The 14,314-nt window shown below is 39.6% G+C and overlaps 1 protein-coding gene across 5 annotated transcripts in view; it reads right to left on the bottom strand.

Annotated features, from left to right (window-relative positions):
- Nucleotides 1-14,314, bottom strand: part of MYO5A (myosin VA) — a 218,803-nt gene that overhangs the window by 100,401 nt on the left and 104,088 nt on the right. For all 5 annotated transcript variants that reach the window (XM_073303845.1, XM_073303846.1, XM_073303848.1 and 2 more), the window contains one exon: nucleotides 10,433-10,577. In XM_073303845.1, coding sequence (XP_073159946.1) covers nucleotides 10,433-10,577 — 145 coding nt within the window. The remainder of the gene's footprint in view (nucleotides 1-10,432; nucleotides 10,578-14,314) is intronic.

Here is a 14,314-nt window from a genome sequence, read left to right as displayed (position 1 = left end):
GGAACATTTCAGTTACGAACAACCTCCATTCCTGAGGTGTTTGTAACTCTGAGGTTCTGCTGTACTTCATGCTTAATAAGCATGAGATGCAAGTAAGACAAAATATGCCTCAGTTTCACTACTGTAAAAAATGGCCATTATTATACTGGCCAACTTCAGAGGGATGTGTTGGGATTATCTAGAGCAGTGGTCTCCAAAGTGGGGTGCACGCACCCCAGGGGGTGCACAAGACCGTCCCGGGGGTGCGCGGAAGGAGGAGCACTGCTGGCACAGTGGCAGCAGTGCTCCCGGACCTTTGAGTCTTCGGTGGCACGCCAGCGGCCGCTCGGCTAGCCCCGCTCCATCTTTGGCTGCACCCAGCGGTAGCTCTTCTTTTTTTTTTGTGCTTCCCTAGAGCTGGCCCTGGAGGTGCGCGATCCAAAAGGTTTGGAGACCACTGACCTAGAGAATGTCTGTAAAATGCTTGCCAGACATAAAACCCTTTGTTTGTGTTAAATATTACACCATGTCTTTGCTTAGGACACCAAACCCCTGTTGGGTGACCTTGGGCAAGTCACTTCTCCTTCTCGTGCCTTGGTTTCCCCCTCTGTAATATGGGGATAATAATGCTAACCTCCTTTGTAAAATGTGTGCAATCTACAGATTAAAACCACTATGTAAGACCTAGGTATTATTAACTCATCACTCCAGATTTTGTGCTCCAGAAACAGACTTACTGAGAATTCAGCTATGCTCTTTTCCATACAAAAGACTGAAGCTCCTTAAGTCTGTCAACCTTCCGTGACTCTGCACAACAGCGACTTGGTAAAAGCTTTAAGGAACAACCTTGAAAACAGCATGTACAGTTTCTAAACAAACAAGACATATTAACAGCAATTCACATAGCTTACAATTTTAATTGGGTCCCGGAAGTGTAGCTCTAGAATGTAAAAATGCCAAGAGGTGAAACTATAATTGATTAATTGTAGTTTTTCTGGACATACTGAACACATACAAATGGAGAAAACTGTGGTCAGCACCAGCTCCAAAATCATGACAGATTGCACTCTGGAGGGGCACAAAGATGACCCAGCAAAATGAAACTGATTTCCCCAGGGATTAGTTGGTTGAGGTCACTGCTGCAACAGGCTGCTAAAGCTTATTGCACAGAAATCAGCAGGATAGCTCATATGAACTCCAGGCTCCAATTATAACCACATTTAACCCCTTCACTGCCTGCAGACAATCATTAGTCCAAACAAGCAGGACAAAAGACTAGATGTCAATTATGACATATCATAGCTGCATCCTGAAGACACAGTCAGCAAGCACAGTCCCAGTGGGGGGGGGGGCCTACACGTCCTTCATAATTCACAAATACACTTACCTTCAGCAGGAAAGGACATTTTCCTTTTTAATTCTTATTTTAGGAGTACAACCCTAAACTAAATTACTCCAGTGAGATGCTGCAAATTCATATAACTCCATCATCGTTCTGTTCTGTGTGTAAAGCACCCAGCACAATGGAGTCCTGGTCCATGAATGGGCAGAGCCTCTGTGTGCGCACAAGTGTGAAGAGCTGCTTTACCTGGCCCCCCCAAACACTCTGCAGGGGAGAGTGGTCCATCCACCAAAGAGATATTGGGAGATGGTCATCAGTCCTTCTCCACAAGAAGATGACAGTAGGTTGGAACATTGGGAAGTTGTCAGAAAAGTATCTTGCACAGAGCCGGCAGGATAGAGGGAACCATGTGGGGACAAAAGATTGTGTAAGATGATGGGGTCTCCCCAGTCCATAAGCCAGGTATATTTCCACATTCTGAACTCTCCAAGATTCTGCAGTCACGACATTCATATGTAATTTTTCCACGTTGAGGCTGGTCTACCATCTTTATTCTGATGAGATCAGTTTGCTGTGTGCTCCGATATGTAGTTTGACTACGTTAATACTATGGATTGCAATTTATTCCCTGTTGTGGTCATATGGTGTGCAGGTTATAAAAATCAGTCATGGTTTGGGGACACTATTCTGAACAGGTTGGCTTGTCAGCTGCCACACCATAACAATAATGCCCTCTGCACATTCTAACTCCTCCAAATTCTGGTTAAGAGGGAGACGCCACCTCCATTTGAGAGCTTTCTGCATCTCCAGAGTCTGTGGAAGGAGGATGAGCTTGCAACAGCTGTACCAGTAGCTGAGCCAAAGGAGGAGTCCATTACTGGTGAAACAGAACAGGAAATGGCAGAATCCACTACCTCCATGTTAACCCCAGGATACTGAACTTTGGGGAGATGGCCCTGTTTCTCCCAATAAGCAGCCAGAGCTCTCAAAAGTGGCCATTGTCCTCTAGTTCACTAATCATCTAGGTCACTGCTTGCTTCTGTTGTGTAGAAAGATCAGGCTGCTGTTTCTACTCTTCTTACTTCTTACCGCTACTAAACATGTCTGCACATATACTAAAGGGAAGCCTTAAATATTTGATAAAGATCTCCTTGCATATACCTGTCTATCCAGATTATGTATTAATATGATCTCTATTACCATAGTATCAGAACACCTTGCAGTCTTCAATATATTCATGCTCACAACACCCCTATGAGATATCACTTCCCTATTACTCACATTTTGCAAATTGGGAACTGAGCACAGAGACACTGACTGCCCAAAGTCACACACAAGATCTGTGGAGGAATAGGAAATTGAACCGTGAACTCCCACATCCCAGACTAGCACCCTAACCACTGGACTATCCTGCCTTTTCCTCCTCCTTTAGTCTATGAAGTGCTATTTCCATCTCCACCTAATCTGATGAATATTTGTGTATACATTACAAATGTGTGTGATTGTTCATATGTTTTTATACCCACTGCTATCTGTCCATGAGCCAAAATTTCCCAAGGTGGTTGCCAAGATACCTCTGTGCAATGTTTTGAAGGTAAAAGCAGATTCTGTGAAACAATTTTGGCACTTTGGCACAAGTGAAATTTCAAAGAGTCAAAAAACATTAATTGACTCAGTTTTCCTCAGCCTACTTTCCAACACTGCCAAGGTACAGATATATTTAGATGTATTTAGGAGAAGCTGACATTAAAAACAATGTAATTTAAAAAAATTCTATTCACCTCAGGTTCTGTCAAATCATTATTATTTTTAATACAAAATTATTTGGCAGTGTCCCTTTTGACTCCGGGATTTGTTGAGTTTTATAGGGTTCTCATCATTATGTAATTCTATTTCCAACTGAATCTCCTCTGCATGATTCTGCTACAGAACCAGCAGGCAAGTTCTTTTATTTAAATTGAAAATGGTGATTTCAACAGTATCCAGGAACCACTCTAAGCCTGGATGAGAATGCACCGTGATTATCCTAAATATACACATGTAATGTGCTCCCATTACACAGTATAGAAAAGAATAGAGTCAACTAAAACCAGTAAATTGGTTAGTTTCTAAGGTGCCACAAGTACTCCTTTTCTTTTTGTAAAACCTCTAGTTATATATTATACTGATAGGAATCTGAAAATAATAAGTCTCGTGTTATTGCAGTTCACAATCATCCCCATATTCTCTTCAGACACAGACATCATAAACAGTAAAGAAAGAGGGAAAGGGAAGAGGAGTTGTACCTGTTGAGGGTTACAGCTTTCTTATGCTGATTTTGGAATGCCTCCAAAAAAGGTTTACTATTTTACTGAAATATTTTGTAAATTGGAGTATCAGCAGGTTGTACTCAGAGAAAAGGCAACACAGAACCAGCCTGGAAGATACAGCACTGTAATTCCTTAGAGGACTGCTTTCATGGGCAAGTACAGCATTTGCAATTAAAAAAATCAATGTTTGCCAATTTATGTCACGTATTTACCACAGTTATTTTCTATAGGAGTAAGACTGAAATAAGACAACTTGTGTTAATATTTGGGAAATGCTGACTCTTACACCACTTAGCATTGTAGTTCCAAAAAAAGAGGTCAAAACATGCAAGGGTCCAAATGCTAATTATGTGATTTATGTTTCCAAGACAGAGACGAGTGTGTCAACGGCCATTTGCTTCTTTTTCTATTGCACATCTTACTAAAACGTCTGGCCAAAATCTGTTTAAACTTGTTCAGATGAAGCATTTGACATATGAGGAATGAGAGAGAGAGAGCATGCAAGACACACACACACACACACACAACCTGGCAATGGTTACGATATAAAACCTAAAACGTATAGAAATAGAAAGAGAAGGCTCAAGGGAAAATTCATGCTCATTGTCCAATGTAAAATTACCAGTATAAGGACCTATCAGGCAAATGTATTCACCTTAGTAAGAATTATTCATGCAAGTTGTCACAAGAGGAGCTCCACAGAAGTCAGTGGGCCGTACTGTCTCTTTCTACATTAAAACCCGGAGTGGGGTTCCACAGAAAGAAAATTCTGCAAGGAATCATTTGTTGAGATTCCCCAACATCACCCTGTCAGGAGAATGGTTTGTCCCACAGCAAAACAGTCACGTGTCTCACCCTCCAAATCTGGCAGATCCCAGGGAGCTGTGGGATGCCTGGATCATCTGGGTTGAGAGCCTGAGCCTCTGCACCAGCTTTTTCCCACCAGTGGAGCTTCGTGATATTGTGACTCCATTGGAGTAGCTCTAACAGAGACACTCTCCTGGCCACAGCTGCCTCCAGGATGCTATGCATAAGATTCAGAAGGCTGGAAAGGAGCTGATATGTTCTCTTTCAGCCTGTTTGATCCTCTCTTGGCTTCCCCCAGGATAGACCCCCCAGACTGGGCTCTACCAGATCAAGGTGGGAGAGGGTGGGATCAATGCCATAGAGGCAGCTGAACCCCCTTTCCACATGGAAGAGGAGATCTGGGCAAAGACCCCTCCATGAGTGTACTGGAGGCAGGGCAGGAAGGGTACAATCCATCCCAGTGAAATTATTTGGAAGTAGAGATTTACAGGATTGGGCCCATATGCACAAAAGTGATGTAAAAACAGAGATCTCAACCACGCTGCACTGGCCAGATCCGTCCCACAGGAGATAGTTATGTGACCTGCACGGCATAGTCAGATTCTGCAGAATCTCAGGGTTTTTGATGTTGTTTTTTTTTAAACAGAAATATCTAGCCCTCATTTTTGCAAAAACAACCTTTCAAATCTGAACTGAGTGTAGAATGATGCAGTGTCATTTGTCTGAGTCTGCAGAGGTGTGAATAGAATTTTCCCACCTGCCAGTAATTTCACTGGGTTGGTAGCCCTGAAGTCTAATGACATTTTAAATGTAAGCATTAACTATTTCATTGTTTATTTTAGCAGTGGAGTAGGGAAGCGGTCAGAGTGAGAAGCTGGTAGCTGTGGCAGGAAGGGAGATGCAGAAAGCAAAAAAGACACAGACAGAAAAGAGGGAACAAGAGAAAAGAAAATGGGGGAGTAAAAGAAACAAAAGGCCATGTTCTACCCTTGACATTTCAAAAACATCTGCTTAACAGTTAACTCCACTGTGGAGGAGTCTTAAATGTATATACCAGCTCATGGACTATCATAAAAATTGAAATTCAGAACTCTCTACAAAGTGAGATTGACACCCTTGATCTAAAACATACCTAGATTTGTTGCTTTATATGAACTGATGCTGTGAGCTGCTGAATGTCAGTCAGTGCCCACTGACGCTAGGAGTGAGCCTTATGGACTGTAGTAATACTAACATTCAGCATTTACTTAGCACCTTACTTTTTCAAAGCACAGTGCAAACAATTAATGGTCAATGTTAACTTATAACCAACCACTTTCAATGGAACTGTCCACACTTCCAGGAAACCATAGACAGGTCATCTAATTATGAAAGAGAGTTTTCTCATCTATCATCTACATTGGGGGGAAATAATCAAGTTGGCAAAACCAAAAAAAACATTAATATATAAATTATTAAAGTAGCTCCAAGGTGCAAATATTAAGATATGCCCACTGAATTTCAGGTATAAAAGAGTATCATGACTAGTTATGCTAGAGACCATTTAAATATATAGTATCAGGAAGAATTAAAAATGATGGGAAAACATGACCTTCCAAGAGAATACAACAAGGCCTACCATAAAACACTGAGATTATTGCCCTAAATATAGCAGTCATATGAATATTTAATCACTAATGAAGAATGAAATAATCAAATCTTTAAGGAAACAAGAACAAATGGATATAAACTGGCCATCAGCAAGTTTAGGCTTGAAATTAGATGAAGGTTTCTAACCATCAGATGAGAGACGTTCTGGAACAGCCTTCCTAGGGGAGCAGGGCTTCAAGACAGAACTTGATAAGTTTATGGAGGGGATGGTATGGAGGATACTGCCTATAATGGCATATAGCTGATCTGTGATTGCGAGCAGCAAATATCTCCAACGACCAGTGATGGAACACTAGATGGGAGAGCTCTGAGTTACTTCAGAGAACTCTTTCCCAAGTGTCTGGCTGGTGGTCTTGCCCACATATTCAGGGTCTAATTGATTGCCATATTTGGGGTCGGAAAGGAATTTTCCCCTGGATCATATTGGCAGGGACTCTGGGGGTTTGCATCTTCCTCTATAGTATGGGTCATGGGTCACCTGCAGGTTTAAAGTAGTGTAAATGGTGCATTTTCTGTAACTTGAAGTCTTTAAATCATGATTTGAGGATTTCAGTAACTCAGCCAGAGATTATGGATCTATTATAGGAGTGGGTGGGTAAGGTTCTATGGCCTGCAATGTGCAGGATGTCAGACTAGATGGTCATGATGGTCCCTTCTGGCCTTAAAGCCTATGATGACTTAACCTATTTTTTTAAAAAAATCCAACAGACAAATTGCAATTTTAATATGTATTATGGATTTTAGCCTCCATAGCTAAAGAATGCAAATAAAAGTGAGATTAAAGCAGTAATGGCCCAGAGAGAAGCCACAAAGAGGAGGATAATATGCATCATCATAAAAAAAATTAATAATACTAAGGGACTAAGAACTTGGACATAAAGAGACAACACATTAGGCATGTTAAATAAAGAGTCAAGGGCAAACGGAAGAAAAGATAAGTAGTACAAAATGGAGAAAGGAAAAAAGCACTTAAGAATAGGCATAATATGTAAACAAGTAGCTCACTACTTCAGTGCAGAGAAATTCTGTATAGTTATTTAATGAATGGGGTGCTGAAATACTCACCTATAATTCCAACGTATGCTTAAATTACACTTTAAATGACAGTAACTTTTATAAATAAATTCACAAAGGAATAAATTTGTTATAACATTCTCTAGGCACACAAACAAATTATTTCAGTTTATTAGTGCTAAATATTTTAAAATATCATTTCCACATCTGTTAACATCTCATAACGCATTCTAAAAGAAATTAGTTATTATTCGAGAAATTGGAACTACTGAAATATTGCTGGAGGAAGGATGGTGTTGGGTTAAGGCACAAGACTGGAGGTCACACTGCCATAGACTGGGTAACCTTGGGCAAGTCACTTATTGCCTGTTTGTCTCAGTTCCCCTTCTGCGTAACAGAAATAAATTACCACCTCACAGCCATTTACAAGGGTTAATTCATTAATGTCTGTAAAGCAATGAGTCCCCCAGATGGAAGCAGCTATAAGCGAAAATATGATTGCTATTTCATCCACACCAAATTCTATACACACCTCTTTAGTCGAAGCCAACTTCTTCAAATATACCTAGCAATCCAGATGTCAGGTACCTTATGTAGCTCACTCATAGCCTGCTACTGTCTTGAAATACCCGACATACAGACTGCTGTGTTGGATTAAAATTTAAATCCAGGCCCTAGGCTGAGCCTGAACATTAGAAAGAGATATGTTTCCCAGCTAAGACACCAAGGCTGCACTAATTGAAATAAATGCCTCTTTGTAAAATTTACAAGGTTGGTGCTAATTGTACCAGCACATCCCTAGACAAAGAGTCTGTTCTAAGAAGTGATAAGAACTTTGTAAAAACAACTGTCCTCCAGAACACAACAATAAGTTTTGTTGGCTCTCACCCTTGGTACTCTTTATCTTGCTTGTTTTCTTTTCCTGTGTAGCGAGTAGTATGGACAGATCTATTGAGGCCTGGCATACCCCAGTAGTTGTGGAAGGGCTATGTTAAAGGAAGGATAGGTAATAAAATAGACATGTAATAAGAAATATTTTAAAGTGAAATAGAGGGTGAATGCAAATGTATGTTTGGCTTGAACGGGTGATAAAAGATTAGAAATGCCGGCTTGAGAATTACAATCCCAATATCACATGGCTGAAGAATGTATGGAGTGAAATGACCGGGTGACCCCGAGGGCAAACCGGAATCTACACTCCACCCCCAAGCATCCCAAGGGCAAAGAGGGGAATGAAGAACCAAAGAACAAAATAACACTGAGCTGTCATAGACGTACTATCTGCTGATTAAACATTACTTCAAACGTGGGAACAGTGATTGATTATCACTTCGAACATAAAAGCAACGTAATGAAGCAGATTCCATAGACTGGTATAGGAGTGAAGTCCTATAAAAACAGAACCTAAAAACTGAGAACTTTGAGTCTGGTTCTCCAACCACCCTCCAGGAGCATCAGATGTGCATCTGACAAGACTCGGCTCCACCCTTGTGTCTAGGCTACCTGGCCAGTGACTTGGCACGAGCAACCCGTAGGCTGGTAACTATAACAACTTTGCAGAACTTGTGTGTGTATGGTGTGTGTGAGTGAATGAAATGTTATAGCTATAACTGATTGCTTACTCTGATTCGTCCTGTATTCACAATAAATGTGGCATTTTGCCTTATCCCCTTTAATAAGATCCTCCTGGTTTTTATTTTATTGGTATAACATAATTGGTGGAGAATGCGGGCAATGTTATATTATCTGATGCTCCTTGAGGATGGTTGCAGAACCAGACTCAAAGTTCTCAGTTTTTAGGTTCTGTTTTTATAGGAATTCACTCCTATACCAGTCTATGGAATTTGCTTCATCACGCTGCTTTTACGTTTGAAGTGACATTCAATCACTGTTCCCTCGTTTGAAGTGATGTTTAATCAGCAGATGGTACATCCGTGACAGCTTGGCATTATTTTGTTCTTTGGTTCTTTGTTCCCCTCTTCGTCCTTGGGATGCTTGGAGGTGGAGTGTAGATTCCAAGTCAAGTTCTTGAAATACACATAGCAATCTAGATGTTGGGTACCTTATGTAGCTCACTCATAGACTGCTACTGTCTTGAAATTCCCGACATAAAGACTGCTGTGAAAAAGCATGTACATGTATGCAAGGTATACATAGCAGTCTTTATGTCAGGTATTTCAAGACAGTAGCAGTCTATGAACATGCTACATCAACACTTACTACACCATGCTCTACTATTCTTTTGAAATGGGTGTATTATGTGGTCAACATGCAACTCAGTGTTTCACATAGAGGACTCACCGGGCTTCTGCCCTTTAAGCATATTATTCTCTCCTTTTCCCTTACACATTCTTAACTGAGCATGCAGTTAAACTAAGGTGTCCATCTCATCACTTTCACCCCATCTGCGCTCTGCTCCATTCTCAGAGGGTACTGCATAATTGCCACACCACAATGAAAAACTCAGCCATCTTGTTTACTGGCTATATGTCTTGAAGGACAAGGATGTAAAAAACTTCTATCCATAACAATAGGACATGAGGATCAATTTTGTTAACTGTACATGAACTGTACACACCCTTTCAAAAAACTGAAATATTTCAAATTGTCAGGTTGGCATGACCTTGAGAGAGACAGGCTGGCTTTCACAGTCCACTTTCCTAGGTTGAACAATCCATTTTCAAAGAACACTTAAAGTAAGAATTCACTGTCTTGCAGTAGTGGCATCATTACAGTATTTTAATTTCACGTATCTGTACCCTTCAGACACTCTCTATGTAATTTTCTTTTGCCCCTTAAAATACTGGATGCTGAGTTATTTTCCAAACCCAAATTGTACAGCTCTGGCTTCACTGATATGGGTAAGAGACAGTTCTCCAAAGTCTGGGTATTGTTAAGATTACCCATAGATTAACTATCTTTTCTGTTGGGATTATACGTAAATACTGTAAAATATTTGCATTCTTAAAGCACAATTATTTGTTCCTTAAAAATAGTTAGTGGTCCAAAAATAGCCCTCTATTACTTATCAGTCTGAAACAACATTGTCCCTTACAGATCTGATCAAATTTTAAACCTAAATTCGGAACAGTTCCAATGGATCCTTCTCATTACCTATCAAATGAGTACTGTCTGTAAGAGACAAAAGATTGTTTTTATTGTTTTGCTAATTTCATGGGTTTTAGCTTTGAAATTTAATAAAACAGTGGAACAAACAGACTTAACACCATCTACTAAGTACAAATAAAAGCAAAATCAAGCCCACTGACTGGGAACTTAAGACCTCATTCCTATGGGAAACACAGAATTCAAAGGTTGTTTTTTCACAAACCTGGCCATCTGTTTATATGCTTCTTCAGCCACAGCAAAGATGTGTGGATCCATATCCCCCATATTCTGACCACTGTATGCATTGATGATATCTTCGCCATAGATAGGTAGCTGCTCATAAGGATTTATGGCTACCAAGACGATACCTACAAAAGAAATGAAACAAAAGCTATTAATAATGGCTGACTTAGAAATGTAAAAGTGTCAAAAGCCAGGTGTATGTTGTTTTAATCTTTCTTAAATGTTTAGCTTGGAGGAGAATAAAGACCTGATCCAAAGCCCACTGAAGTAAATGGAAAGACAATATTTTGATGGGTTTTGGATTAGGTACTAAATTTGAATCCTGAAAGTTTGAACACAGTTTACTTTCTTGCTTGTAAGAAAATTGCCAGGGAGGACTTTTACCCTTTCCCCATTTTTAAAGTTTTGGGTTTGAAGAATGAAATATTGCTTGAATTTAGAGTAAGTCAGCCTGACATTGACTGATGATGAACGGCCAGCTCTATCCAGTAACAAGATCAGTGAGGACTGTACTTCCCATCTTTTATTATAAATCATGGCCTCTGATTTGCTCAGTTACAATTGTTGAGATCTAACAGAAAGGCTCTGAAATAAAATAATGCCCACTTCTCCCATAATGGCTTAATGATGTCAGACATGTCAACCATTTGTGCATGATGTTATGGCATCACATGCCAATATTATAAATTTTTAGTATAAAAGAACTAGTATTAGAAATTTGGTATAAATATTTCTAATAAACAATGGCCGGATTTTGAATAGTGGCCTCCAACAAGTGCTCAGAAATAAATGTACGTGTACTGCATAGAGCTGGCACACCTAGCCTCCTGACTGAACTTTGAAAACAAATAGTTAGACATTTAAAAGTGCTATAACACACTCCCACAATTATTTCAGACCAAGCTGAAAGTCAGGCCAATATTTGTAACTTACTATATCTCCCATTTCAAGTCTCTCACGACTGCCACGTAGGGAAGCAGTTGCCATGTGGACAGAAAGAATCTGTAACCCTAGCTGTGGCCGTCTAATAAGCACACCAGGGATCATTCTATGAAAGACAACTTGAATGAAGGTATCTACCTCATTCCCCCATACCAGATATTTCTATAGCAGTGTCATATCTAAATATACTCAGAAATCAACCTTCACTTTTTCAATAAAGCACTAAAAGTCTGTAATTCAGACACTGAACGGGCCTAAATATTATGACTGAGACATAAAGTAGGTGGAACATTTTTCTTGGAATAGCAAAGAAAAGGCATCTGAAATCTGGACCTGCTGCTCCAAATATCATCCCAGTTTTACAGACGACTAAATCATGTCATATATTTACAGATCAAGCAAACAACAAAATAAAAATACAGACAAGCTTTCTAATGAGCAAATACTTTTCAGAAAAGGATTGGAAGGATTCTCTTCTGCTCCGTTAAATATATTACATGTTATACATCAAGACATAACTATGTAATCTGTGATACAAAGACCTCAGTGTTTTTCCATCAGCCATGACTTCACTGGGATTACTCAGGGACTTGAACTTAAAGTCGCTATTATTTTTTTTAAAAAAAGATGCGAAGCCCTTATGATTTAATGAGGAGTCAAGAATGAACACATGCACACCTACCCACCTGCAAGTTAAGGGAATTTTTTTAGGTGCCAATTTTATAAATCCTGCAACTGAAAATATGAGCAGCTAATAAAAAGTTAGTTAGAAGGAAATAACTGGATCATATTCTAGTCCCCATCACAGATGTACCAAACAATTTGTAGTCTGAGTTTGACTGAAGCCCAGAAATGGAATAGCAGAGGTGTTACAGACCAGTATCAAGGTACACTGGCAGAGCTGGGTAGGAGCACAGGAATGGAACAGTCGAGGTGCTACAAATCAGGATTAAGGTGCACTGGCAGATCTTTGTGCAGAAGGATGAACAATGCCTGCCCAGACCATTCTAGGCGTCTCAGCAAAGCCAGATTCACCCACACAAAATTAAAAATAAATAAGACTACAGTTAAGCTAGTTGCACAATGAAGAGGCTGGGACCAGGATCTGATGCAAGAAATTAATATAGCTGAACTGCTCAGTAATAGTGAGCATAATGTTATTAAATGTAACATCCTTGTAAAGGGAAAAATACCAAAGGAACCCACCACAGTAGCATTTAACTTCAAAAAAAGGGGAACGACACAAAAATGAGGAAGTTAGTTAGCTGGAAATTAAAAGGAACAGCCAAAGAGTGAAATACCTACATGGAAACTTTTTAAAACTACCATAATAGAAACTCAAATGAAATGTGTAACCCAAATTAAAAAAAACAGCAAGAGAACCAAAAAAATGCCACCATGGCTAAACAACAGACTAAAAGAGGTGGTTAGAGACAAAAAGGCATCCTTTAAAAATTGGAAGTCAAATCCTACTGAGGGAGATAGAAAGAAACAGAAACTCTGGCAAGTCAAGGGTAAAAATATAATTAGGCAGATCAAAAAAGAATATGAAGAGCAACTAGCAAAAGACTGAAAACCTAATAGCAATTTTTTTTAAGTACATCAGAAGCAGGAAGCCAGACAATCAATCAATCAGTGGCACCACTGGACAATGGAAGTGGTAAAGGTGCACTCAAGGAATACAAGGCCATTGTGGATAAGCTAAATGAATTCTTTGCATCAGACTTCTCTGCAGAGGATGTGAGGGAGATTCCCATACCTGAGCCATTCTTTTTAGGTAACAAATCTGAGGAACCATCCTTGATTGAGGTGTCAATAAAGGAGGTTATAGAACAAACTGATAAATTAAACTAATACATCACCAGGACCAGATAGCATTTACCCAAGAGTTCTGAAGGAACTCAAATATGAAATTGCAGAACTAACAACTAGGGTAGGTAACTTATTACTTAAATCCACCTCTGTACCAGATAACTGGAGGTTAACTAATATAACACCATTTTTTTAAAAACAGGCTCCAGAGTTGATCCTGGCAATTACAGGTCAGTAAACCTAATTTCAGTACCAGGCAACTAGGTTGAAACTATAATAAAGAATAGTATTATCAGACACACAGATGAACATGATGCATTGGGGAAGAGTCAACATGGCTTTTGTAAATGGAAATCGTGCCTCCAATCTATTAGAATTCTTTAAGGTTGTCAACAAGCTTGTGGACAAAGGTGATCTAGGGGACATAGTATACTTGGACTTTCAGAAGGCCTTTACAAGGTCCCTCACCAAAGGCTCTTAAGCAAAGCTGACAGTCATGGGACAAGAGGGAAGGTCCTCCCATGGATCAGTAACTGGTTAAAAGATAGGGGGAAAAGGATAGGAATAAATGGTAGTTTTCACAGTGGAGAGACAAACAGTCGTGTCCCCCAAGGAACTGTACTGGGACCAGTGCTGTTCAACATATTCATAAATGACCTTGAAAAAGGGAGAAACAGAGAGGTGGCAAATTTTGTAGACAATACAAAATTATTCAAGATAGTTAAGTCCAAGGCAGACTGTGAAGAGTGACAAGAGATCTCACAAAACAGAGTGACTTGGCAACAAAATGGCAGAAGAAATTTAATGTTGATAAATGCGCAGTAATGAGCATTGGAAAAACATAATCTCAACTATATACACAAAATGATGGGTCTAAATTAGCTGTTACTATTCAAGAAAGATCTTGGGGTCATTCTGGATAGTTCTCTGAAAACATCCACTCAACAGGCAGCAGCAGTCATAAAAGCTAACAAAATGTTAGGAACCATTAGGAAAGGGATAGATAATAAGACAGAAAATATCATAGTGCCACTACATAAATCCATGGAAAGTCCACATTTTGAATACTGCGTTTAGTTCTGGTTGCCCCATCTCAAAAAAGATAGAT

Source organism: Lepidochelys kempii, chromosome 10, assembly GCF_965140265.1.
Source record: "Lepidochelys kempii isolate rLepKem1 chromosome 10, rLepKem1.hap2, whole genome shotgun sequence".
Taxonomy (NCBI): domain Eukaryota; kingdom Metazoa; phylum Chordata; order Testudines; family Cheloniidae; genus Lepidochelys; species Lepidochelys kempii.
Note: the sequence above shows the minus strand (reverse complement) of the source record. Positions and strands in the feature narration are given on the sequence as shown.